The 27,751-nt window shown below is 47.5% G+C and overlaps 1 protein-coding gene across 1 annotated transcript in view; it reads left to right on the top strand.

The window, feature by feature from the left end:
• HTR3B (5-hydroxytryptamine receptor 3B) overlaps window positions 1-23,637 on the top strand; it is a 73,125-nt gene extending 49,488 nt beyond the window's left edge. The window contains exons 4-10 of the mRNA XM_060179878.1: window positions 1,171-1,215; window positions 1,564-1,673; window positions 2,292-2,461; window positions 3,342-3,499; window positions 18,110-18,320; window positions 21,694-21,876; window positions 23,047-23,637. Of these exons, the coding sequence (XP_060035861.1) occupies window positions 1,171-1,215; window positions 1,564-1,673; window positions 2,292-2,461; window positions 3,342-3,499; window positions 18,110-18,320; window positions 21,694-21,876; window positions 23,047-23,282 (1,113 nt within the window). The 3' untranslated portion in view covers window positions 23,283-23,637. The remainder of the gene's footprint in view (window positions 1-1,170; window positions 1,216-1,563; window positions 1,674-2,291; window positions 2,462-3,341; window positions 3,500-18,109; window positions 18,321-21,693; window positions 21,877-23,046) is intronic.
• Window positions 23,638-27,751: the final 4,114 nt, after the last annotated feature.

Raw genomic sequence — 27,751 nt, 5'->3', positions numbered from 1 at the left:
CCCTGAGGGGGTGGCTTCCCGCACTTCACCACCTGTGAAACTTCTCCCCTGCAGGTGGGGACCAGGAGCTTGAACCCGGGTCCTTGTGCACTGTAACACGTGCGCTTAACCAGGTGCACCACCACCTGGCTGCCAGTATTTCATTTAATCCTTATGAACACATAAGGGGCCAAGTGGTAGTGCAGCGGGTTAAGCGCACATGGTGCAAAGCTCAAGGACCAGAGTAAGAATCCCAGTTCGAGATCCCGGCTCCCCACCTGCAGGGGAGTAACCTAACAAGCGGTGAAGCAGGCCTGCAGGTGTCTGTCTTTCCTTCTCTCTGTCTTCCCTTCCTCTCTCCATTTCTCTCTGTCCTATCCAACAACAGCAACAGCAATGGCAACAATAACAACAACAACAAGGGCAACAAAATGGGGAAAATGGCCTCCAGGAGCATTGGATTCATACTGCAGGCACCAAGCCCAAGCCCCAGAGATAACCCTGGAGGCAAAATAATAATAATAATAATAAAGAAAATTAGCTTTTGACTATTTTTTTACTGGATTAGATATGAAAAATCAGTAAGGTAGCTTTTTGTGGTGGTTTTGGGGATTTTTTTTTAAATCACTGACTCGTTGCAAGTGTGGTTAATCACATCTGTTTATAGCATGAAAATTTGCCTCATTTACATTAAGTTCACTCAATCTGTCTTATAAGCAGAGAAATCCCAACACAAGGTAACTTAACAGGAGTGCCTGTCAGTAAAAATTGATAGTACTAATTGAAAGATTTCAAGTAATATCTTTATTACTAATAAAAGTTTGGCCTCATCTTTTCAGATCATAGTTGGCTAAGACTCTATATCATTTTTGGTCTGATTATTGGCAAAATAATTACAGTGAGATAGAGATGAATAGAATGTCCAAGATGCCAAGTTCAGTCAAAGTGCTGTTTTGTCATAAATAATCAGTTGCGTAGCAATAGGTATGCATAATAAATAGGACTGAAAATGCACATACTGAAGAGTCAAGGTAATGTTGTTTTTTTTTTTTTTTTTAGTATTATTAAATCAGCATTATCTAGTTAAATTTGATTTTCTTCCTCTGAATTGTAATACTGTTGAATTGGACTTTGATTTACTGACACTGTAAGATCTGGTGTGGGTTTTCTTTTTTTTTCTTTTCTTTGCAGGATACACAGAATCAAAAATTAAAGACAAGCATATGGTACCGTGAGGTAAATTAAGATGTTTCCTTCCATGCATGCTGAACTCATTATCGCCATCTGTTACAGAATGTAATGATTCTAAGGGATAAATCCTATTTTTGGTTATGATTCCTTAGATATGTAGCAGGTGTGATTTATCAGAATTTGTGTAAGATATATGGCTACGGGTGTCTGTTCAGGATTTAGATAGGCAATCCTGTTCCTTACCAGACAGCACCAGCAGGCCAATCTGTTGAGTTGTTTTGTTTTGTTTTGTTTTGTTTTGTTTTGTTTTGTCACTGAAATCCTGCTTCAGTTCTTTGGTGTGGCTGACAGTTGCCCCGTTTGATAAGGTTCCTTGTTGGCTGTTCCTAACAGGTTTGGTATGATGAGTTTCTCTCCTGGAACTCCAGCTTGTTTGATGAAATTAGTGAGATCTCCTTACCTCTGAGTGCCATCTGGGCCCCAGACATCATCATTAATGAGTTGTAAGTATTCTTGGCTGTATTTTTTTTTGTGGGGGGTTTAGCTACTATCCGGGCCTGCGCCGCTTACTTTCAATGATTGTCACGATTTTTTGTTTCTTTCTTCAGTGTGACAAGGAGCATATCGTTAGTGCATCTTCAGGTTAGCACTATGATGAGCTGACCTCATTTAAGACACAGATTTGATTCTGAGTGCCTGAGGTTACTCTTGGAGTGTGTATTCAGTAACCTGTCATTAACTTATGAGCCTTTCATTATTATTTTTAATTTTATTTTTCTTATATTTGACAGGACAGAGAGAGGTTTAGAGGGAAGGGGAGGTAGAGTGGAAGAGGGAAAGAGAGACACCTGCAGCACCACTTCACCATTTGTGAAGCTTACCCTCTGCAGGTGGGGAGTAGGGGCTTGAACTTGAGTCCTTATGCACTCAACTAAGAGCACCATCACCTGGCCCCCTGAGCTTGTCATTGTTGAATCCCTCTTTGTCAGGATGAATTATCTCCTGCGAAATGTGATTCCATCTTAAGCCTTCTAGGGCTCCTTCCATCTCTCGGTCGTTTCCATTTACGTGTTAAATGGTGAAAGCACTCTACATACCAATGTCTCCTGTGTTTCCTTCAGTGTGGACATGGAGAGATCGCTGGATCTTCCTTATGTGTATGTGAGCTCCTCCGGGACCATTAATAACTCCAAGCCCATCCAGGTGGTCTCCACGTGCAGCTTAGAGACACACACTTTCCCATTCGATATCCAGAACTGCAGCCTGACCTTCCATAGCATCCTGCACACAGGTAAACCAAGGCAGGACAGTCCTATGCTGGGATGGCCTGATTGGTAGAATTCTTTTTTTGTTTGTTTGCTCATGATGAGATGTTTTTTAATTTCTTTATTGGGGGAATAATGTTTTACATTCAACAGTAAATACAATGGTTTGTACATGTATAACATTTCTCAGTTTTCCATATAACAATACAACCCCCACTAGGTCCTCTGTCATCCTTTTTTGCACCTGTATTCTCCCCCCACACACACACACCCGAGTCTTTTATTTTGGTGCAATACACCAATTCCAGTTGAGGTTCTACTTGTGTTTTTTCTCTTCTGATCTTGTTTCTCAACTTCTGCCTGAGAGTGAGATCATCCCATATTCATCCTTCTGTTTCTGACTTATTTCACTTAACATGAGTTTTTCAAGGTCCATTCAAGATCAGCTGAAAACGGTGAAGTCACCATTTTTTATAGCTGAGTAGCATTCCATTGTGTATATAGACCACAACTTGCTCAGCCACTCATCTGCTGCTGGACACCTGGGTTGCTTCCAGGTTTTGGCTATTACAAATTGTGCTGGCAGAATTCTGTCACATCATTCCTCAGGTCTGCTCTGTTCATGAATGCAGTGAGTTTTAAAAACATTCTCAGTCTCTCTTTGTAGTTATTTGGCTCTGCTGGAATTCATTGTTGTACCCAGATAAGTAGTTGGACTCTTTTCATGCCTACAAAGGTTTTATTCTATGCTTCTATCTCTAATGCAAATAGTTATATTGAGCCCCATATGGGTTAAATTATGGATGTGTGGGGTGGGTACTCAAGAGTAAAAGTTTGGGAACTGGGAACTTGGGGTTGATGTTGGCACCTCTCGATAGCCCAGCCCATTGTTTCTGTTGTTTCCAGTGGAAGATGTAAATCTGACCTTCCTGAGGAGCAGAGAAGACATTCAGCATGACAAGAAGGCGTTTCTGAATGACAGTGAGTGGGAGCTTCTCTTTGTGTCCTCTGCGTACAACGTCCTGCAGAGCAGTACTGGTGATTTCGCTCGGATTCAGTTCAATGTAGGTCCTTTTCCTTCCCATTCCCATGGCCCGCTTCTCAGCAGTCTTCCATCTTCTCTTCTCCAGGCTGAAAATCTCTGCTTTGCTGCCTTTTTTCCCCCTTCTTTCTTATTCACCCCCATCCAAGAACAGCTGAGTGAGATGTCTCTCAACACCGCTACAGCACAGTACCTCAGAGTCCAGGGGCTCATCACAGATCCTCTGCCAGAAGCCAATGGAGAGAAGTTTTCAGACACTGGAGACCCAACCACATGCCACAGTGGGAGAACTCAGACATTCCCATACATCCCAGCATCCTCCCTTCTAGTCATACACATGCAGAGAAATGCAACAAACATCCACACACCATAACAAGACAGGAGCACAGTAACTCGTAGACCTTATTGTCCTGTTTTTCACAGAGTAAATTATTAATTACTCCCAGAGGCAGACACATACATTTTTTTAAGGTTTTTAAAAAATATTTTTATTTATTTTTCCATTTTGTTGCCCTTGGTTTATTTTTATTTTTATTATTGTTGTTGTAGTTGTTATTGATGTTGTTAGATAGTACAGAGAGAAATGGAGAGACGAGGGGAAGACAGGGGTGGGGGAGAGAAAGATATCTGCAGACCTGCTTCACCGCCTGTGAATCGACTCCCCTGCAGGTGGGGAGCCAGGTTCTTGAACCGGGATCCTGACTCCATTCCTTGCACTTTGTGCCACATACACTTAACCTGCTATGCTGCCACCAGACTCTCAGACACATACAATTATCTTCCTGTTAAAATGGGTAGCTTGAGGAATTGGCTATGAAATCACATACAGGAGCCTCTGAGATCACTAGTGGTTTCCAGATCAGGGACATCAACTTCCCTACTGAGAAGCCAGGCTTCTCAGCTGCTCCTCCAGGAATGCTCTTGGCTGCATTATTCCAGGGACATTGGTCCAGTAGGGGCCAGGGGGCGGGGGGGGGGGGAGGGGCGGGGCTGCAGGACAGTGAACCCTGCTGTTCTACCCTCCAGAGCTGTCACTTCCACCACTGCATCCCCAGGTCTTCCTGGCAATGTGTCCTGTGGATGTTCTCAGCTTAGCCCCCAAAAGACACACGAAGAGAGTCCAGCTCTGCTTTTATGAGTCTTCCTTCCTCTCTCCTCTCCTCTCCTCTCCTCTCCTCTCCTCTCCTCTCCTCTCCTCTCCTCTCCTCTCCTCTCCTCTCCTATCTTCTCCTCTCCTCTCTTATCTTCTCCTCTCCTCTCCTGTCTTCTCCTCTCCTCTCCTCTCCTCTCCTCTCCTCTCCTCTCCTCTCCTCTCCTCTCCTCTCCTCTCCTCTCTTATCTTATCCTCTCCTCTCCTCTCCTCTCCTCTCCTCTCCTTTCCTTTCCTCTCCTCTCCTCTCCTCTCTTATCTTCTCCTCTCCTCTCCTCTCCTCTCTTATCTTCTCCTCTCCTCTCCTCTCCTCTCCTCTCCTCTCTTATCTTCTCCTCTCCTCTCCTCTTCTCTCCTCTCCTCTCCTCTCTTATCTTCTCCTCTCCTCTCCTCTCTTATCTTCTCCTCTCCACTCCTCTCCTCTCCTCTCCTCTCCTCTCCTCTCCTATCTTCTCCTCTCCTCTCCTCTCCTCTCCTCTCCTATCTTCTCCTCTCCTCTCCTATCTTCTCCTCTCCTCTCCTCTCCTCTCTTATCTTCTCCTCTCCTCTCCTCTCCTCTCCTCTCCTCTCTTCTCCTCTCCTCTCCTCTCTTATCTTCTCTCCTCTCCTCTCCTTTCTTATCTTCTCCTCTCCTCTCCTCTCCTCTCTTATCTTCTCCTCTCCTCTCCTATCTTCTCCTCTCCTCTCCTATCTTCTCCTCTCCTATCTTCTCCTTTTCTCTCCTATCTTCTCCTCTCCTCTCCTCTCCTCTCCTATCTTCTCTTATCTTCTCCTCTCCTTCCTTCTCCTCTCCTCTCTTCTCAACTCTGCTCTTCTTTTTTATTATCTTTATATGTTGGCTAGAGACAGCCAGAAATCAAGAGGGTAGAGGGAGATAGAGAGAGACAGATAGATACCTGTAGCACTGCTTCACCCCTCATGAAGCTTTCCCCCTGCAGGTGGGGACCGGGGGCTTGAACCTGGGTCTTTGCACATTATAACATGTGCACTCAACCAGGTGTGCCACCACATGGCCCCTCCTCCCCCTTTCTTCCTTCCTTTCTTCCTTCCTCTCTTCCCTCCTCTCTTTCTTTCTTCCTTCCTTCCTTTCTTTTTTTCTCTCTTTCTTTCCTGGGGCTTGGTGCCTGCACTATGAATCTATTGCTCCTGGCAGCCATCTTTTTTTCTCCATTGTTGTTGTGGTGTTGTTGCTGTTATTATTGTTGTTGCTGTTGTTGGATAGGACAGAGAGAAATCGAGAGAGGAGGGGAAGACAGAAAAGGGGAGAGAAAGACAGACACCTGCAGACCTGCTTCACCGCCTGTGAAGCGACTGCCCTGTAAATGGGAAACGGGAGGCTTGAACTGAGATTCATAAGCTGGTCCTTGTGCTTCACTCCATGTGCACTACCCACTGCACTACCATCTGGCCCCCATTTCCTCCCTTCTTCCTTCTCTCCTTTCTTTATCCCTGTCTCTCTCTCTTTTTTTCTTCCCTCTAGTGTTATCACTGTGAATCTGAGTGTTGGCACTATGAATCCACTGCTCCTAGAGGAGAGGTCATTATTTCCATTTTTTTATAGGACAGGACAGAGAAATGGAGAGAGGAGGGGAAGACAGAGAGGGGGAGGGAAAGACAGACACCTGCAGACCTGCTTCACCGTCTGTGAAGCGACTCCCCTGCAGGTGGGGAGCCGGAGGCTTGAACTGGGATCCTTATGCAGGTCCTTACGCTTCATACCATGTGAGTTTAACCTGGTGTGCTACCACCCGGGTTCTTTGTTTCTAGTTTGGTGGCAAGGAGGATTGAACCTGGAACTTTGCAGTAGCTATTTTTCTTACAAAGTCACTTTGGAGGTGGAGCAGGGTGTTTCATGCCAGATAAAAAAGATTTGATTGAAAAGTAGAAGCTTCAGGCAGGCCAGGGCTCATACACACTGGACTCAGCTGGAAACAAACTTTTTGACTAAGAAAGAACCTTGAGCCCAGACAAAGGTGTTGTGGTCACGATGGCCAATTCCATAGTTCAATTACATGAACTATGATGCAGACACAGCTGCCCCTCCATCAGTTAAGGAACTGCCGACAGCCCCAGAGAAGCTCTTGTTAAACCAGAGTGGCTTCAGAACTGGTGTGCTGGAACCAGGCTCATGTATAAAGCCAGGTGCTAGGTGGGTGCTACTGGGAGTTTTTGCAAGGCTGGTTTTGTGGTGTGTTTTGTCCACATTTATTTATTTATTTATTTTGAGTGAGAGAAAGGGAGGGGGGATGAAAGCTTTTTCAATTTCACTGAGTTTCTTGGCTAAGAGTAAACACCTCATTAATTTTAAAGATATCAGCCTACTCACATTATTAATGCAGCCCGAATAATGGAGAGCATTAAAGGAAAATGGGAGGGAGCACACAGGCAAGGTGGAATGTAGCCACCTGCCAAGTGCTCTGGAGAACGCTGCACACGCCATTAGCCACAGTGCGGAGAAAACAAAGCCAGGTGAACAGACACCCCCCCTCGCACCCCCCCACCGCCCCATAACCCCGCTTCTGCCAGGTGAACAGGCACCCCCCTCGCACCCCCCCACCGCCCCATAACCCCGCTTCTGCCAGGTGAACAGGCACCCCCCTCGCACCCCCCCACCGCCCCATAACCCCGCTTCTGCCAGGTGAACAGGCACCCCCCTCGCACCCCCCCACCGCCCCATAACCCTGCTTCTGCCAGGTGAACAGGCACCCCCCTCGTACCCCCCCACCGCCCCATAACCCCGCTTCTGCCAGGTGAACAGGCACCCCCCTCGCACCCCCCCACCGCCCCATAACCCCGCTTCTGCCAGGTGAACAGGCACCCCCCTCGCACCCCCCCACCGCCCCATAACCCCGCTTCTGCCAGGTGAACAGGCACCCCCTCTCGCACCCCCCCACCGCCCCATAACCCCGCTTCTGCCAGGTGAACAGGCACCCCCCTCTCGCACCCCCCCACCGCCCCATAACCCCGCTTCTGCCAGGTGAACAGGCACCCCCCTCTCGCACCCCCCCACCGCCCCATAACCCCGCTTCTGCCAGGTGAACAGGCACCCCCCTCGCACCCCCCCACCGCCCCATAACCCCGCTTCTGCCAGGTGAACAGGCACCCCTCTCGCACCCCCCCACCGCCCCATAACCCCGCTTCTGCCAGGTGAACAGGCACCCCCCTCTCGCACCCCCCCACCGCCCCATAACCCCGCTTCTGCCAGGTGAACAGGCACCCCCTCTCGCACCCCCCCCACCGCCCCATAACCCCGCTTCTGCCACAGGACCGCCACTACTTGTGGTTAGACGTCCTCCATCACCCTAAATATTAATCTGTCTTTTCAACAGCAACAAAAAGCTTTCTACACATGGGCACCATTGAATTTCCTTCCTTAATTTTTTCTTATTCTGCTGTGCCTGGGAATGAACCCAGGACATGGTACATGCATAATGTCACTGCTGAGTGGCCTCCCTGATCCAGAACTTTCTTTTTTTTAATTTTTTGTTATTTAAGAAAGGATTAATTAACAAAACCATAAGGTAGGAGGGGTACAACTCCACACAATTCCCACCACCCAATCTCCATAACCCACCCTCTCCCCTGATAGCTTTCCCATTCTCTATCCCTCTGGGAGCATGGACCCAGGGTCACTGAGGGTTGCAGAAGGTAGAAGGTCTGGCTTCCATAATTGCTGAACATGGGTGTTGACTGGTCGGTCCATACTCCCAGTCTGCCTCTCTCTTTCCCTAGTAGGGTGTGTCTGGGGAAGCGGAGCTCCAGGACACATTGGTGGGGTCTTCAATCCAGGGGCCTGGCCAGTATCCTGGTGGCATCTGGAACCTGGTGATTGAAAAGAGAGTTAACATACGAGGCCAAACAAATTGTTGAGCAATCATGGGCCCAAAGCTTGGAATAGTGGAGAGGAAGTGTTAGGGAGGTACTCACTGCAAACTCTAGTGTACTTCTGCTTTCAGGTATATATTTTGCAGTAGTTTATGGATACGTATGAACATAAGCTCTCTCTCACAGAAACTGGTGTATATCTAGGTTATGGGACTTTGTTAGAAAGTGAACCACCTGAGATGAAATTAGAGTGTACTATAAAAGGAAAGGTCTCACCCGAGTAATGAAGCTGAAAGGTTGTCATTCCACACGTGAAGTCTCTGGACACAGTCTGAGGTGAAGCATGTTGAGGTGGCAATCGCTGCGTTGGTTAGGTTGTGATCGGCGGATGCAATATTATTTGGTAGGGATTGGGAGAGGCATACGGGAAAGTGGGCCCTATCCAAGGGTTCCAGGACTGGGGGAAGTAGGGGCTCTATAGTGGAGATGTGAGGTTCCTGCTGTCTTAGGGTTCAAAAAGACAATGGATAGTTAATGTTATCATCACATTATTTGGTAATTGGGTTAACTTTGAAAAGTCCTTTTGTTATGGTTTGCTGTACAGTATCCAGTATCTTGTATATAGCTGTGCTATTGGATGCTTCTAATCTACTTGGTCTAGGCTTTTGAGAGAGTCCGCATATAAAATACACAGCCTATATATTAAAAAGATTCAGTTTGTGTTTTGAAAAACTTTGAGACATACAATTGATTTTCCCCCTCTCATATTAATTAACTACTGATTTATATGTCTACATTTTTCTAGGAGTGTACATAAACACCATTCCCACCACCAAAAGACTGTGTCCCATCCCTCCCGCCCACTCCCACCCCCCCCCACTGTCCCAGGAAGCTGCATGTCTACCCCTCACCACAGGGTTTTTACTTTGGTGCCCTACTTACAATTTGATCAGGTCCTGCTTTTAGTTTCCCTTTCAGATCTTCTTACTCAACTTCTGTTGATGAGTGGGATCATCCCATACTCATCTTTATCTTTCTGACTTAGTTCACTTAACATAATTCCTTCTAGCTCTGTCCAAGATGGGTCAGAGAAGGTGGGTTCATTGTTCTTGATAGCTGCATAGTATTCCATTGTGTATATATACCACAGCTTTCTCAGCCATTCATCTGTTGTTGGGCACCTGGGTTGCTTCCAGGTTTTAGCTATTATGAATTGTGCTGCTATGAACATAGGAGTACGCACCTCTTTTTGGTTGGGTGTTATGGAGTCCTTGGGGTATAACCCCAGGAGAGGAATTACTGGATCATATGGAAGGTCCATATCTAGCCTTCTGAGAGTTTTCCAGACTGCTCTCCACAGAGGCTGGACCAATTTACATTCCCACCAGCAATGTAAAAGGGTTCCTCTGTCCCCACATCCTCTCCAGCATTTGTTGCTGCTGTCCTTTTTGATGTATGCCATTCTTACAGGAGTGTGGTGGTATCTTAGTGTTGCCTTAATTTGCATTTCTCTGACAATCAGTGACCCAGAGCAGTTTTTCATATGTTTGTTAGCCTTTTGGATCTCCTCTGTAGTGAATGTTTTGTTCATATCCTCTGCCCATTTTTGGATGGGGTCATTTGCTTTTTTGGTGCTAAGTTTGCTGAGCTCTTTATATATTTTGGTGATTAGTTTCTTGTCTGATGTATGGCATGTGAAGATCTTCTCCCATTCTGTGAGGAGTCTCTCTGTTTGTTTAATAGTTTCTTTGGATGTGCAGAAGCTTTTCAATTTGATGTAGTCCCATTGGTTTGTTTCTGCTTTAGTCTTCCTTGCAATTGGGTTTGATTCATCAAAGATGTCCTTGAGGTGTAGGTGGGAAAGTGTTTTACCAATGTTTTCCTCTAAGTATTTGATTGTTTCTGGTCTGACATCTAGGTCTTTGATCCATTTGGAGTTGATTTTTGTTTCTGGTGAGATAAAGTGGTTCAATTTCATTCTTCTGCATGTTACAACCCAGTTTTCCCAGCACCATTTATTGAAGAGAGCCTCCTTTTTCCGTTTAATCCTTTGGGCCCCCTTATCAAAGATTAGATGCCCATAGGTTTGGGCTTTATTTCTGGGCTTTCAATTGTGTTCCACTGGTCTGTGTGCCTATTTTTGTTCCAGTACCATGCTGTTTTGATGATGATGGCTTTATAATATAGTTTAAGGTCTGGGAGTGTGATGCCTCCATTTCTGTTTCTTTTCCTCAAGATGGTTTTGGCAATTCTAGGTGTTTTCAGGTTCCAGATAAATGATTGTAGTGTTTGTTCTATTCTCTTAAAGACGCTTGGTGGAACTTTGATGGGTATTGCAGAACTTTCTTTATTTAAGACAGGAGAGGGGCCAGGTGGTGGAACACCTGGTTAAGAGCACACATTATAGTACTCAAGGACTCAGGTTCAAGTCCCTGCCAGAGGGGGGGAAGTTGAGGTAGGGCTGCAGGTGTCTCTCTGTCTCTTTCCCTCTTTGTCTCTCCCTCCCTTCTCAGTTTCTCTCTGTCTCTACTCAAGAAATAAATAAATAAATAAGAAAGACAGGAGAGAGAGAGAGACCACAGCACAGCTCCACTATCGATGGAGTTTCCCTGCTACAGCCATGGTACCCCCATGTGGCCTCTAAGCTGATACCCTGGGTTTCACGCACAGCAAGGCCTGTGTTCTACCTGTCGAGATATCTCCCAGTCTCCCACTCTTCTTGTGTTGATTTTGGATGGGCAAACTATTGTGTCGTAACATTGCATTACTTTTGGGTACGTCTTAGAATAAGGCAACATCTTGCTATAATGTACTCATCATGTTGAGTTTTAAATGTGATGAACAGAGACATCAAAGGCTGCTGCAGGAGGGAGAGAGGATTCTCCTCCTCCCCACCTCCCTCTCTGGACTTCAGGAAGCATGGCCCCTCTCCTCTGCTCTCCTCACTGATGAGATGCTTCTTCATTTTCAGTGCTCACATAGAAAGGAGCTAGAGGTGGGCCTCTAGAGGGATCTGTTTGGGCTTCTCCTGGATCTAGAATGGGTCCTCCAGCAGGGCTGGCTGTCCCCCAGGCCCTTGGCAACAGAGTTGGGGGAATCCTGAATAGAAGTCACAGATCCTATTGGGTAGAGCAGTCAGTCACAGAAATGCTTTTGGAGTTTTACCTAAGAGGCATCCCGTGCCCATCCCGCTCTCTGCCACTCTCTCTACCCTGCTCTTGCTCCATGCCTCTGCCCATGTTCTCTCAGCCCACCCCAGACTTCCTTGTCTAGTTTAGCAGCAGAGTCGCCTCATGTCCTTGGACTGTCCCTGGCCAGGGATATGAAATTCAGACCTCAGATCCTTGCCAACAGCAGGCATTCCAAAGGCTTGACAGCAAAGGGCCACCTCCTTGGTCTCACCTCAGTACTATGTCTGTCCCGGCTAACCAGCAGGCTTTGGGGACACATAGGGCAGGAGGAGGAACAACTATCTATTTTAAGCAGGTCATCATCCCGACCTGAAGTGCACAACTGCTGTGAACTCCAGATCAAATGCTCTGGGTGCCCTGCTAGTCCAGCTAATGTGCCGTCATGCCCAGTAGTTCTGGGACACCTGTTGTTGTGGCTGCTGATCAGAGCACACTGGGATCCACTGGAGCTAGGCTGCATCCCACAGGGGCCCAGAGCACAGCAACATCTGCATGTGGGCTGGCAGTTGTCTGTGTGTGAGCAGAGGTGGTTTCCAGTGCATTACCAGAGGGGCTGGTTCCCAGAAACAGCAGGACGAGCATTCAGCATCTGTGTGACAGCATTTCATTTTGTTTGACAAAACCCAGAGTAGATATGAGAAGCAGTAAGAGTAGAATGTAAAAGCTCATATTTGAGAAAAAAGGGTGGAAACCTGTGAGAACCCAAGTGAGCCCCCTCTGCAGATGTTCATTGACTGAGTTAAAAGTTCTTTCGGGCTGGAGTTGGGGGGTGCCCATGGGGAGTCACTGGAAAAATTCTGGGGACATTTGGGAAAAATCCTCATTTACCTTTTTAAATTTTATTTATTTATGTATTATTTATATATTGGATAGAGACAGATGGAAATCAAGAGGGAGAGAGATACCTGTAACCCTGCTTCACTGCTTGTGAAGCTTCCCTCCTACAGGTGGTGGCTGGGGGCTGGAACTCTGGTCCTTACACATGGTAACATGAGCAATCAACTTAATGCACCAGCACCCGGCCCCTACCCTCTTTTTTTCTTTTTGAAAAGTAATTTCCCTTGGTAGGTTATCAGGCAGGGGTTTTGCTGCGATGTCTATTGAATGCAGAACTTTATAGACGAAACATCTGAGCTCAGCCAGAGAGAGAATTTAGAACACCCGGGTTGGAGCAGAGGTGGCAGGGCCAGAGTCTGATTGGGTGAGTCCAGACATCTCTGGATGGAGAAGAGGGGGTTCTTCCCAGGGGTCTCCAAGTCATCCTGGAATCATAGACTTTCCACTAGACCAGCCACATTCATGGTCTAAACCCACAAACCTCTTACCCCAGTGTAAGGATTTTAATTAACTGGCAGCAACTTTCCCTGGAAAAACAGGGAGGGTCTTAGGAGAGGAGGAAAACAGGCTTCTGTATGAAGTGGGTGTCTGGGCACCCAAATTCCAGCTCCGTCATGAAGATGGCCATGCAAAACTGAGTACTGGTGGGGTTTACCATCCAGGAGGCAGTTAGAGGCTGACCTTGGGGCCCATTCCATCTCCAAGGAGCTCTCCACACACACATTCTGGATTAGATTGATCTCTTTCATTAACATCAATAGGCTCCAAATACCTTTGTGTACTTATTATTACCTGGCTTTAATGGATAATGAAATTGTGGCATAATATCGCTAACACCTGAAGGGTGTCTAATGGAGAACATGGACTGAAACTAAAGTGCTTTTTCTTCCCTTTCTGTGGGATTTAAAGGCGCCCACTCCTCTAGTCCATTAGAAATGATGGGCTCTAAGTAAGGGCAGTCCTGCAGAGAGCAATGCTTAACTGAGCTAGTGGCAGCCCTAAACTCCCCTCACCCACCCCCTGCTCCCAGACCCCTGCATGTGCAGGGTTTCCTGCTCCTGGTGTGACCCCAAGAGAGGTACTTTCAAATGACTGCAATAGAAGAGCCTGCCTTTGGGCACCTCCCACTTCCAGCCCCCTGGACCTGCTGCCTCATTAACAGACAGACACCAGTGTAACTCAGCCAACAACTTTTGAGCTCTTAACATGTGCCAGGCTTGACGGAAACACCAAGGACACCAACATGGTCCAAAGAGTCTTCCTGACAGAGCCGTAGCCCTAGAACCTGCCCAGGGAGCTAGAATAGCAGGAACCACAAAGGTGGCTCCTGCTGTCCAGCGGGCACCATTCTACAATTGGACATGTTATCCTCACACCTCTGTGATACAGGTCCTCCAAGTATCCACATTTGCAAATGGATGGATTGAGGCACAGACAAGTGACTTAGTCAAGGTTTCAGGGTGATGGTGAAAACTGGGCTTGGACCAGGTCAATCTGGAAACTATGTTTCTGAGTCCTCGTTCTGGTAGCAGACAGCTAATAGGACCCAGTGTGTTCCAGGTCATTCTTTGTCGAACACATGCTGTGCGTTTACTAAGGAGAGCACCTGCCTTCGCTCCCTAGGGCTGTCCTTACAGAGTAGCGCAGGCCAGTGGCCTCCAGACAGTGGAGATGGTTTCCTGTCACAGTCCCTGAAGCTCACAGCCTGAAAGGATGCTGGGTGCTCTGAATAAGAATCTGCACTAGGGCTACTGAACTTTCTTTCTTCCTGGCTTTTGGTAGCTTCTGGTATCCATGGCTTTCTTGGGCTCATATCTGTCCAGTCTCTGCCCCGCAGAGCCACAGGGCATTCTTCTCTGTGTGTCTTTCCTCTTCTGGCAAGGAAGAGTCACAGTGGGCTGTGGGCTATGGCCCCTCCCTGTCCCAGGAAGATTTCATCTTAACTCATTTCATCTATAGTGATGCCAGTTCCAATTAGGTCACACTCAGTGCTTCTGGAAAGAAACTGAGTTCCAGGGTCGGGGGTGGGGGGAGGAGATGTTATTTAGGCCAGTACAGTCCACCACACTGACTACACAAGAACTCACACTCGCTCCGTATGCCAAACCCATTCACCCTGTAGCAACATCCCCACATGCCTTAACCCATCCTGTCAGTAAGAACAAAAATTATCAGTCTTCTATTTTCAAAAAAGTCCCAGACCTGGTCATCTACATAAGGAAGACTTTGGGCATAGTCCACTCTGGGGCAGTCTTCCTCTTTACCTGTAGATGTGTGGAATATGCAACCAGGAGAGTCTGGATCCTCACTTTAGACCTGTGGGTGGGTGAGGAGGACCCCCCCCCCCCTCCTATTAGCCGCTCTAAGTCCAACATTCAGGATGGCACCTGATTCTCCGGTCACACTCCGAATTCTTGGACAGGAGTATCAAGGAATTTTGAGAGGCAAGTGAGATAGTGAAAATAAAACACTTCTGAAGAAACTTGGAGTTTTTTTCTAGGCTGCTCTGGGCTTCTGGAATAGTCTGTAGTCAAGAGGCCCCTAAATCAATTGTAAGGAAACTATGGGTCCATTGTTTGTAAAGCAAAAACTATAGGCTCTACTTAGTCTGTTTTAGGAATGGGGGTATCTTTGGTATATATAGGCAAGGGGACAGATGAGGGAGAACCTCTCTGCTTCTTCCCCAGGCATGGATGTGGGTTTCTGCTTTATGTCACAGCCGTGGCATGCCATTTGTCTCAGCCTAACATTTCCCCCTTCTACCTCCAGTTCCTGTTGATCTCCAGTGAGGAAACGCTCCCCCTAAGAACTGCCTGTATGATCCATGGGACCCAGAGCAAAGCGCAAATACAAGGTCCAAAGTTCAAAAAAAATCACCAAGAATTTCAAAACAGCACTCTAAAAGCATTAAACCAGGTGCTACTGAATGTCAAGGCTCAGTGCTCTCCCGGAGAGGATGACAGATTCATGAGGCAAGAGACTGGTAGGGAGAAAACAAGTTAATTGTCAGATGCTGGTGGCCTGAAGAGATGGCAGAGTCATGTCTCAAAAAACCATCTTGCTTGCAGTCTGGGGTTTATAGAAAGAAGGGATAGTCAGAGAGAGAAAGAAAGGAAGTCCAGTCCCCAGGCTGTCCAGCTGACTTTAGTTACTTGACGAATTAATCACCATGCCAGGAGGTCTGTTCCCTGCAAAACTTTGAGAGATGTCACTATGCGTGCTCTGTGACTGGCTCCTAGCTAAGCAACACAAAGTGAACCAGCCCATTCTTCACCTTCAGTGTCAGGAGGTAAAGAAGGAGGAAGCGTGAGAGCTCATGGGAAAGCAAGATGGAGTTTCTAATGTCTGCTTGTTCTCTACTGTCTGTTCACTTAAACCAAGCCCCAGGTGATTGTGTGGGTCACAGCCCTACAGCCGGGCAGCCTCCCAACCTCTCAGCTCTTGCCACACCTGCTCTGGCACCTCGGGAACATGGGGTCTGACACAGTTGAGAAGTCACACTGCCTGTCTTTGGTTCTGACCCAAATTCCCATTCACACTCAGTGTTAGCATGGACTGGAGAGGAATCATCTCCGCACATGTTGTTTGCACCGGAAATTTATTTAAAGAGCACTACTGACATCTGAGTTGCACCCAGAGTGCTTGCCAAGCAGAGTGCATTGCCTTATTTTTTTTTAAAAAAACTTTATTTAAAAATCTTTTATTTATTGAATAGAAACAGAGAGAAATCAAAAGGGATGGGGAAGATAATAAGGAAGGAAGCTGTGTCACTGCTTCTTCACCAGTTGTGAAGCTTTCCCCTTGCAGGTGGGTTCCAGGGGCTTAAACTTGCGTCCTTCCACATTATGATATGTGTCCAACCAGGTGTGCCACCACCCAGCCCCTACACTGCCTTTTCCCAAAGGGAAACAGCACACTGTGGTGAAGGAAAATACCTCAGCTGAAGCCGCCTCAGCCAGCACAAGCAGCCTCTTAGACGCAAGGAAGCTGCATCCATTCTGACTCCAGACCCTCCCTCTTAGCCAGAGACTTCTTTGTCCTTTGCTTTACTGTGTTAGTCTAACCCTTTGCATCTCCTTCATTAACATCCACTTTGAAGACTCTGGGTGGGTGGGTGGGGGGAGATCCAGTTCTCCCCTCCAGAGACCTCAGTTACCCTCATCTCCACCCCCACCCCAGGTGGACTCTGCCCACTTGCCTCCCTCCCTGCTGCTCCCCTATTCCTGTGAAGTCCTCAGCCCTCACAGTCACAGCATGACGAAGAGGTGCAGGTCGATGACAGTTCATTTAGTTGTTGTTGTTCCTGTTGACTGCGCTTTGGTAGAAATGTATTTTAACCAAATGATTGCACAGCGCAGCGAGTGGCGCTCAGGTTTGGGTATTTGCAGCCAATTATGCTTAATGTGGAAGACAACAGCCAGGCTGCAATCCACTGAGTGGCTCTGACCTCCGAGTTCCTCTGCTGGGCTGCTGTGTGCCCCTAGACCCAAGGGCTGGGCTCCTTCTCTCCAGCAAGTTGATGGGTCCCCTCCCAGCACCCCCTCCCACCCCAGGTCTTCCCCTGGTCACCTCTGCTCCCTTTTGCAGCCTCTGCCATGAATGTTTTGTTTTTTGTTTTTGTTTTTTTACCAGAGCACTTATCAGCTCTAGTTTATGGTGGTGTAGGAGATTGAACCTGGAACTTCGGATCCTCAGGCATGAGAATCTCTTTGCGTAACCATTATGCTATCTTCCCCCACCCCCCATCCCTGCCATGCTTATTCCTAGGTGATTCTATTCCAGAGCAAGAGACAGAGAAAGGAAGAAAAACTCTGAACTCAATTCAGAAGTCTGATCTGATCAAGATCTCTCTCTCTCTCTCTCTCTCTCCCTCTCTCTCCCCCCTTTTAGTTTGCCCTTTTTCATGGTGCCAGGGTCTTGTGCATATGTAATCCCACCACTCCCAGGCTGACTCCCTCCACCCCATTTTTAAAAAATATTTATTTATTCCTTTTTGTTGCCCTTGTTGTTTTATTGTTGTAGTTATTATTGTTGTTATTGATGTCGTCATTGTTGGACAGGACAGAGAGAAATGGAGAGTGGAGAGGAAGACAGAGAGGGGGAGAGAAAGATAGACACCTGCAGACCTGTTTCACTGCCTGTGAAGCAACTCCCCTGCAGGTGGGAAGCCGGGGGCTCGAACTGGGATCCTTACACCAGTCCTTGCACTTTGCGCCGCCTGCGCTTAACCCGCTGCGCTACCGCCTGACTCCCCCTCCACCCCATTTTTAAATTTTAATATATAAAGAGAGGGTGTGGAAGACGGCCTCATTTTCCTTGTCTGTAGAGAGTACTGCCTAGCCCTTAGGGTTTTGGGAGCCTTGCATGAAATAATGCTTATGAAATGCCCAGTTCAATGTCTGACAGACAAGTGGAAAGTTATTATGTTGCTACCATAATAATGGGAAAGTCAGCTCTCTATGAAAGCTTAACGGAGTTCCCCTCTCTTCTAGAGCATGAAGTAATCTCCTATTTCTAAGCTAAATTGAAGACTTCTCAGATGTCAGCACTCCTTAGCTATGGGTTTGCTTAACACGAACCCTTCAGCTCAGCCCCTCTTCTCAGCAGCCTCCCCATGTCCCATGACCAGGTGGTGATTCGCAGACGCCCCCTGGCCTATGTGGTCAGCCTGCTGATTCCCAGCATCTTCCTTATGCTCGTGGACCTGGGGAGCTTCTACCTCCCACCCTCCTGCAGGGCCAGGATTGTGTTTAAGACGAGCGTGCTGGTGGGCTACACCGTCTTCAAGGTCAACATGGCTGATGAGATGCCAAGGAGCGCAGTGAGCACCCCTCTGATTGGTGAGCAGCCCCAAGTTGGTGATATGACATTGGCTGGGAGGCAACCCCGTGGTGAAGCACAGGACTTGTGTGCATGAGGCCCTGGGTTTGATGTCCGGTACTGCCTTTACCATAGTGCTGCCCTGGCTCTCTGTCTCTGTCTCTCTCCCTCTTTATTAAACAACCCCCATTTTTCATTAGTGATTTAATATTTGTTTACATAATTACAAGATAAGGGGCCAGGTGGTGGCACACCTGTACAAGGACCCAGGCTCAAACCCCTGGTCCCCACCTACAGAGGGTAAGCTTCACAGTGGTGCAGATCTCTCTCTCTCTCTCTCTCTCTCCCCGCCCCTATATATATATATATATATATATATATATATATATATCCCTCCACTCTCAATTTCTTTCTGTCTCTATTCAATAATAAATAAATAAATAATTACAAGATAACAGGAGCACAATTCTACACCCTTCCCACCACCAGAGTTCTGTGTCCCCACTCCCTCCATTGGAAACTGCAGTGGTTCTCCCAAGGTCACAGATAAGGGTTGGCTATTATTTCTATAACTCTCTCTCTCTCTCTCTCTCTCTCTCCATATATATATATATATATTACTATTGACTGTAAACCATTAATATATGTAAATTATTTCCCATGGTCCTGCCTTTTCTTCCTTTCTAGATCATACCTATGCTTATTACTACTTCTGAATGCCTTTCCTTTTTCCCCTTCTCTCTCTGGGTCCCTCTGGTCTTCTTCCCCTAATATTTCTCCCTCTCTGGAGGTATGGGCCAGGTTTCTTTATGGGACACAGAAGGTGGGAGTTCTGGCTTCTGTAATTGCTTCTCTGCTGGACATTGGCATTCACAGGTCAGTCCATACCCCCCAGCCTAATAAATAACCCCTTTAAAAAATGGCCTGGCATTGTGGCTGGGGAGATCCCTCACAGGGCGAGCTCAGGTCTGGCATGCATAGAGTGCCAAGTTCAGTCCCCAACTAGTACCTGGTGTGACAGAGCTGAGTGTTACTATGGCTTCTCTAGTAAGAAGACAGGAAGGGGGCCAGGCAGTGGTGCACCCAGTTAAGCACACAGAATACTAAGCACAAGGACCAGTGCAATGATACAGGTTTGAGCCCCCGGTTCCCCACCTGCAGGGGGACACTTCACAAGCAGTGAAGCAGGTCTGCAGGTGTCTCTCTTTCTCTCTCCCTCTCTAGCTCCCCTCCACTCTCAATTTCTATCTAACCTATCCAGTAAAATGTGGATGGGGGAGGCAGAAAAGACACGAGAGGAGGTCAGGTCATGGAAGACAGAGGAGGACTTAGTGGGGCTTGAACTTTTATGTGGAAAATGGAGAAATGTTACACATGTACAAACTATTGTATTTTATCTTACTGTTGACTGTAAACCGTTAATTCCCCAAAAAGAAATTTAAAAAGAAAAGAAACAGAATGACAGGAAGAGAAAAGAAGGGGAAAATGAAGAAGTAAAGAAATATTTAAGGGCAGGGGAGGTAGCATAAAAGGTTATGCAAACAGACTCTCATGCCTGAGGCTCCAAAGTCCCAGGTTTAATCCCCCACACCACCATAAACCAGAGATGGGTAGTGCTCTGGTATTTCTCTCTGTGTGTCTCTCTGTCTCTGCATCTCTCTCAAAAATGAAATATTTTTAAAAATATTTTAAAAGATCTTAAATTGTGAGCTAGAGGGTGAGCTCACCAAGTAGGGTGCCTGTACTGCCCTGCTTGAAGGCTGGGTTCAAGCCCCAGCACCCCATGGAAATTGCTGTCGGTGGGGGGATGCTGTAGTAATGGAGGAAACTTCATCGTTTTTGGTGCCTCTCCCTCTGTCTGTCTCTTGTCTGTCTCTCTATATGAATGAGAAAGTGGATCAGAGTAGTGAAATGGCACATGTACAGGGCCCTGGTGCCACCAAAAATAAAGAAATGAAAGTAGAAAATTTTTTTTGAGGCCAGGAGGTGGCATAGCGCATAAAGCGTTGGACTCTTAAGCATGAGGCTCTACATTTGATCCCTGGGATTATGTACCAGTGATGCTCTGTTTCTCTCCACCCCGACACTTCTCTCTCTCTCTCTCTCTCTCTCTCTCTTTCATAAATAAATAAATCTTAGGGAAAAAATTGAGGAGAGGTGAGAATGTTTTGCTGACACCTATCACAGGGGAAGGAAAGATTGTACACCTATACCGATAACTGTGTTATAAGCCATTAATCCCTAATGAAGAAAGAAAGGGAAAAATCATTTAAAGTGCCCGAGGGAAAAAATTTAAAAGATCTGGATTGTGGGAGGTAGTGCAGTAAGTCAAGTGTTGGACTCTGGGGCATGTGGCCATGGCAGAACATGGCCACCCTTTCAGAGCTTATCTCTCTTCTTGCTGGTGGCCTTTCTGGTCTTTTGAGGTCATACTATGGCCACCCCCCATGACCTTTGCTTGTGTTTCTGCTCCCATTCCCTTTTAATTTTTTTTTTTTTTTTTTGCCTCCAGGGTTATCACTGGGGCTCTGTGCCTGTACCATGAATCCATTGCTCCTGTGGATATTTGTTTTTCAATTTATTCGGACAGTACAGAGAGAAATTGAGAGAGGAGGGGAAGATAGAGAAGAATAGAGAAAGACACCTGCAGACTTGCTTCACCGCTTGTGAAGCGACCTTCCTGCAGGTGGGGAGCCAGTGGTGTGAACCCAGATCCTTGTGTAGATCCTTGCACTTCACACTATGTGCACTTAACCTAGTGCACCACCCACTCACCGGCCCCTTCACTTTTAAATTGTATGTGTGGAACTGGCATCCTGTGTGCCAGAGTGGTATTCTGGTTCTCTCTCTCTCTGTCTCTCTCTCACATAAATCAATCTTTTAGTTTACGAGATCAGGCGTGTTCAGGGTGGTATGGCCGTAGACCATAAATCAATCTTTTAAAAGAGATTTTAAAAACCTGAAGTTGGGGACCAGGCAGTAGCACACCAGGTTAAGCGCAGGTGGCATGAAGCACAAGGACCAGCTCAAGGATCCCAGTTCGAGCCCCCCGGCTCCCCACTTGCAGGGGCATCACTTCACTGGTGGTGAAACAGGTCTGCAGGTGTCTATCTTTCTCTCGTCCTCTCTGTCTTCCTCTCCTCTCTCGATTTCTCTCTGTCCTGTCTGACAACAATGACAGTAATAAAAACAACAACAACAATGAGAAACAATAAGGGCAACAAAAGGAAGAAAATAGCCTCCAGCAGCAGTGGACTCATAGTGCAGGAACCAAGCCCCAGTGATAACCCTGAAGGAAAAAAAAAAATCGGAAGTTGCATTTCCCATGGTGGGCCCGGCGCAAGATCCCATGCAGGGCCTCCAGCTGACCCCACCTCCTCCACCCTTCCTCAGGCATTTTCTTCACCGTCTGCATGGCCCTGCTGCTGCTCAGCTTAGCCATGTCCATCCTGCTGCTCAGCCTCCTCCCCATGGAGCACAGCTGCCGGCAGGCACAGGCCCTCCTGTGCCTTCACGGGGATGCTGACATGGAAACACCTGAACCAAATGCCGGAGCCCAACCCGGTGGGGTCACAGGTTGGTGGAAGCCTCTCTGCCCCAGCCCCCCTCTCTCCCATTTTCTATCACCCTTAGCCCCTGTTCTTGTTGGTCTTCACCAAGAATCACCTGCTTCTTGGCCTCAGGCTGGATGTGACCTTATTTCTCTGGGAGGGGATCTGGGCTTCCAGGGATCCTCTTGCTCTCTCCCAGGAAGCCCTACAGTACCTGGGAGTGTTGGTCCCAGTGACCTGTAGCTTGTTTTATTTGCCAGTTTCAACCAATTACCTGAAATAACTGAGCCCTTGGCTCCAGAAGGGCAGAGTGTCAGGGTGTGTGTGTGTTTGTGTGTTTGTATATACACAGTGTGTGTGTATGTGTGTGTATGGGGGGGGAGGGAGAGAGAGAGAGAGAGAGAGATATCTGGGTCCCAGCTAGGTAGGTTAAGGTTTTGAAGAGTCAGCCTGGTTCTAAAGCCGGAATCCAGGCAGCCTGGCTGACTTAGACACAAATAACCCCAGAGGCTGGACAGTTGCGCACCTGGTTAAGGACCCACAGTACTCAGGGACCTGCGCAAGGATCTGAGTTCAAGTCCCTGGCTCCCCGTCTGCAGGAGGAACACTTCACAAGCAGGTCTGCAGGTGTCTATCTCTCTCTCCCTCTCTACCTCTGCCTCCTCTCTCGATTTCTGTCTGTCCTATCCAATTAAAAAAAAAGTGGCTGCCAGGAACAGATAACCCTGGAGACAAAAATAAATAAATAAATAAATAAATAAATAGAAACAGAGAGCGGGGTAGATAGCATAGTGGTTATGCAAAGAGACTCTCTTGCCTGGGGCTTCAATGTCCCAAGTTCAATCCCACCATAAGCCAGAGCTGAGCAGTACTCTGATAAGAAAAATAAATAAATGAGACAGAGAGAGAGAGAGAGAGAGAGAGAGAAAGGAGGAGGAGGAGGAGGAGGAGGAGAGAATATCCCCTCATGACAGGAGCCCAGACTCCCACTTACCAGCATGGCTGTCCTGTTTTCTGTGGTTCCCTCCAGCATGGCCTTGCCTTCCCTCAGCAGGCAAAACCCCCAGTCTCAGCAATACCTCCTGTCCAGGTTTACCCATCACCCTCTGTGAAGGGCGAGGCCTTAGCTTTAGCCAGAAGGCCAGAGTGGCCTTGGCAACCCCTGGCTAACCCAGGCTATTTTCCTCTCTTGCAGACTCCCCTGTCTGTCCAGAGCACCAGGCCCAGGCAGGGCCCCTGAGCGAAGTCTGGGCCCAGCTCCACCTCATCAGCAGCTCCCTCAGAGCCCGGGAGCAGGCCAAGCAGCAGGAGGTGGCTTGGCAGGCCCTCCTGGAGCGCTTTGACCACCTGCTCTTCCTGGGCTACCTTACTGTGCTGGGGCTCTACACCGTCACCCTGTGCTCCCTCTGGGTGTTGTGGAGCCGTCTGTGAGGACCAGGGGACCGTCCCCTGCACTCTCCCAACACTCAGGCAAAGCTGACACAGTTCTGGGGGGGAGACTGGAGCAGGAAGGGTGGCACAATCCAGTGATAAACCTTTCATTGGGCTCAGACTGCAGAACAGAGGTGACCAAGAGTGGGGGGCAAAGGCTGAGTTACCAGAGTGAAGGTGGCAAGGGGCCCAGGGGACTTTGGTGTCAAAGGATATGAGTCCTTTGGTGGTGGGTGTGGAATAGTATCAGTGTGAAGTGGTATCAAGTTGTCCCTCTAAAATGTGTTTAGTCCTCAAAGCTAAAGCTGCCTCAAAAAATGAGTAACATCAACATTAAATGTTAAGTCAAAAGCTCTCCGTGCCCACTGTCGTCTCCTTCCTTTCGGTTCAGGTTCACAGCTAGTGAGCCACCAGATGACCTGGGAGCAATGTATTCCTGGTGAACGTGGACACATGGTAAGAGGCTGGGGGCTGGGAGATAGTCACCTGGCAGAGCATACAGGGTGCCATGTTCAAGGACCCAGATTTGAGGGGAAGCTTCATCAAGGCAGAATAGTGCTGTGGTGTCTCTCCTCCTTCTCCTTGTCTCTCTTTCTGTCTTTCACACACTGTCTGGAAGAGGGAGAAGAAAAGGTTTCTGAGGGCAGTGAAATCATGCAGGCAAGAAGACCTAGCAAAGCCCTGGCAGGTGAAAATAGAAATAGAAATTAAGTAAGTAAATGCTACAAGGCTGACCATGGGAGGTCAGCCTTCCTCCTTATCCCAGTCTGCTCCTCTGAAGTGACCACATTTGCACATTTTTTTTCTTCTTTCAGAAATTTTAAGTGTGTATAAGTTTTTGTTTTACATTTCAGATAGGCAAAAGGAGAAAAAGAGAGAAATACCACATCCCTACCATTCATGGTGCCCCCATGTGGTGCTGAGGACTCCAACTTGGGTCCTCGAGCATGGTCGAGTATGCACTCCACCAGGTGAGCCATCTTCTGGCCTCCTATGTTATTATGATCATGATTATGATTTTAAAGATAGAGCAAAGCACTGCTCCACCATCCATGGAATTCCCCCTCACTTGGTCTGCATTGCTCTCACGCAGTGCCAGGGGTCAGGCACAGAGCCTCCAGTACACAAGGCAGGCAGTATGCCGCTAGACCACCTCCTCACCCCAACAGAGTGTTTCAGTTCATGAAAGAGTGCACGCAGAACACTGCTCCGCCATACCTGGAGTTCTCTTTGTCTGTGTTGCTCTCGTGTGGTGCTGGGGACTGAACCAGGGCCTGAAGCAGACATGAAAAGCAGGTGCTCCTTCACTGAGTCACTTCCAGTTTTTAAAATTGTTAAGATCACTCCATCTCCCAGTCCTGTCTTAGTCACTTCACTCATTCAACATGAAGACCTTTCCTGAGTGTTAAGTCCTAGACATCATGCTGTATACACCAGAGGAAACAAAATTAATTAATTAGATACAGTTCATTCTTTTTTTTTTTAAGAACACAGTAAAAGTTTTATTTCAAATGCCAGTGTGTTTTATTGGTACTTTAGCAAAGACTGGAAGTCAGTTTTACTTGATTCCTTCTTATGCACAGGGAAGACAACAGTTCATCCTTTGCATGATTTGATTTCTGAGGTCAGTATGTCCCCACCAGAGCGCAAACTCCTACCATAACTCTTGAGGTCGGGGACTTTGTAACCATTCTCCTTGTACTTGTCTGCTCAGGCTGCCATAACAAAATACCACAGACTGGGTTTTGTCCTCAGCCTCCCTTCACAGAAATCTGTTTTCTGTCTAGAAACAGAAAGTGATTTTCTCACAGTTGTGCAGGCTGGAAACTCAACATCAAGACAGATCTCTCCAGAGGCGTGCAGGTGGCTTCTCTTTGGCTTGCAGACGACTGCCTTTCTCATGCATCCTTACCTAGTCTGTCCAGTGTGTGTGTGTGTGTGTGTGTGTGTGTGTGTGTGTGTGTGTGTGTGTGTGTGTGTCTGTGTGTGTCTGTGTTCATGTTTCCTCTTAGAAGGACACCAATTGTACTGAGTTAGGCCACACCCTAATGACCTCATGCAAACTTAATAACCTCTTTGAAGACCCTGTCTCCAAATGTTTCCACATTCTGAAGTAGTGAAGATTAACATGTCAGTATACCAGAACCAGGAGATAGCTCACCATACAGAGTGCAGGCTTTAACATGCACAAACACCCAGGTTCAAGGGCCACAATGTGGGAGCACCTGCATACAGGAAGCTTTACAAGTGGTGGAGCAATGTTGTGGTCTCTCTCTCTCTCTCTGCCATTTGCTTCTCTCTGTGTGTCTGTGTGTGTGTCTCTCTCTTTCCCTCTGTCTCTCATCCTCTACCTTTGGGGAAAAAAAGAGTCTTCTGGGGGCCAGGCAGAAGTACACAAGGGGTGAAGCGCAAGGACTGGCATAGGATCCTGGTTTGAGCTGCCTGGCTCCCACCTGCAGGGGGGTCGCTTCACCAGCCGTGAAGCAAGTCTGTAGGTGTCTATCTTTCTCTCCCCCTCTCTGTCTTCTCCTCCTCTCTCGATTTCTCTCTGTCCTATCCAATAAAAACAGCAACGACAATAATAACAAGGGCAACAAAATGGGAAAAATGGCCTCCAGGAGCAGTGGATTCATAGTGCAGCCACTAAGCCCCAGAAATAACCCTGGAGGATAAAAAAAAAAAAAGGATTCTGCCACTGGGAATAGTCAGATCATGCAGGCACAAAGCCCCAGTAGAAACCTTAGAGGTTTAAAAAAAAAAAAAAAGATTTCAGCATACAAATTTTGAGGATGCACTTCAGTCCACACACTCAAGTGGAACATCTGTAGATTGAGTCAACAGGCAGAAGACCTAGAGAAGAATTGCAGCTTAAGCCTAATACCAGAGGAGTCTGCTGAGGCACTCAGAAGAAGTCATTCTTAAGATTTTCAGTTGAGGGGGTCGGGCGGTGGCACAGTGGGTTAAGTGCACATGGCACAAAGCGCAAGGACCGGCACAGGGATCCTGGTTTGAGCCCCCCACTCCCCGCCTGCAGGGGAGTTGCTTCACAGGTGGTGAAGCAGGTCTGCAGGTGTCTGTCTTTCTCTCCCCCTCTGTCTTCCCCTCCTCTCTCCATTTCTCTCTGTCCTATCCAACAATGAACAACATCAACAATAACAATAATAACCACAACAAGGCTATAACAACAAGGGCAACAAAGGGGAAAAATGGCCTCCAGGAGCAGTGGATTCATGGTGCAGGCACTGAGCCCCAGAAATGACCCTGGAGGCAAAAAAAAAAAAGATTTTCAGTTGATTAGATGAGGTTGCGCACGCACATACACACAGACACATCAAGAAGAGTCTATTGCCAAAAAAAAAAAAAATAGTCTGTTGTCTTCAAGCTCCACTGATTTCAGTGCTAACCTCCTCTAAAGAAATGTCATCACAAAAGCATCTAGAATAATTTTTTACCTACTATCTGGGTGCTGTGGCCTAACCAGAATTGACACACCAAACCACTACAAGACGCCGAGAGATATGTCACTCAATGAGTATGTTTCTCACCATCCTCAAGGCCAGCACCACACAGGAGCACCAGGGACAGTGGGGGTGTGGGCTCCATGGATGGGGAGCAATGCTAATGTGTCCCTTCTCTCTGTCAGCCAGGCAGAAGGGTCATGGGCTCCTGTCATCTGGAGAACTAATCAACTTCTGGAACACACCTTGCACTAGCCAAATCTTTGTCGATGAGCCTATATCTATGTAGTTCCTGTAGAATTCATCTCCCATAATCCAAGTGTTAGATTTAATTTGAATCCATTTCTTGAATCTTCCTATTAGAGCCTTTAATCTAGTCCATCTGTCCTGATCTCCATCCTCTTACTCCCCAGGGAAGCCTCTTCTTTGAATTGACTCATTATTCTTTTGTTCCTCTGTTTGAGAGCCCTTCCCAAATGGGGTTTACTCCCCACTGTTTACTCCATCACCCCAGGACTCTGTCCCCCTCTCTTCCTCCCCATTACCAGGTGTCCTGCTCACTCTGTTTTGTGGTGTCCTGTGGCTGTGTGTGGGTGTGGGTGTGGGTATATGTGCTGTGCCCAGCAGATCACAAGCTCCCTGAACAAATAGCCTTACTTCTGGCTTTGCCCACACTGGCTTTTTCTCGTGGCCATTCTGCAATAACTAGCCCACTGCAGCTCATCCAGGCTGACAGTCCTCAGCGGACGCATTCCTGGTATGTTTTCCTGGGTCCCAGGAACAGAATCCACCCTTCAGATTCTCAGTCCCTCCCCTGAGGGACTGCAGCCCTCTGAGAGGGTCAGAGGTAACTGGCGGGCTCAGTGTGGGTCACCACTCTCAGTGCTGCCAGCAGAGGACACACAGTTCCAAGCTGTTAAGAACTTTTTTTCCTGCACTTCAATTGCCCTAAAAAACATGTGCCTCCCCAGCAACCCCTCCCCCAATGAAGAGGAATTGAAATTCAAACAG

This window comes from Erinaceus europaeus, chromosome 20 (genome assembly GCF_950295315.1).
Source record: "Erinaceus europaeus chromosome 20, mEriEur2.1, whole genome shotgun sequence".
Lineage (NCBI taxonomy): Eukaryota > Metazoa > Chordata > Mammalia > Eulipotyphla > Erinaceidae > Erinaceus > Erinaceus europaeus.
Note: the sequence above shows the minus strand (reverse complement) of the source record. Positions and strands in the feature narration are given on the sequence as shown.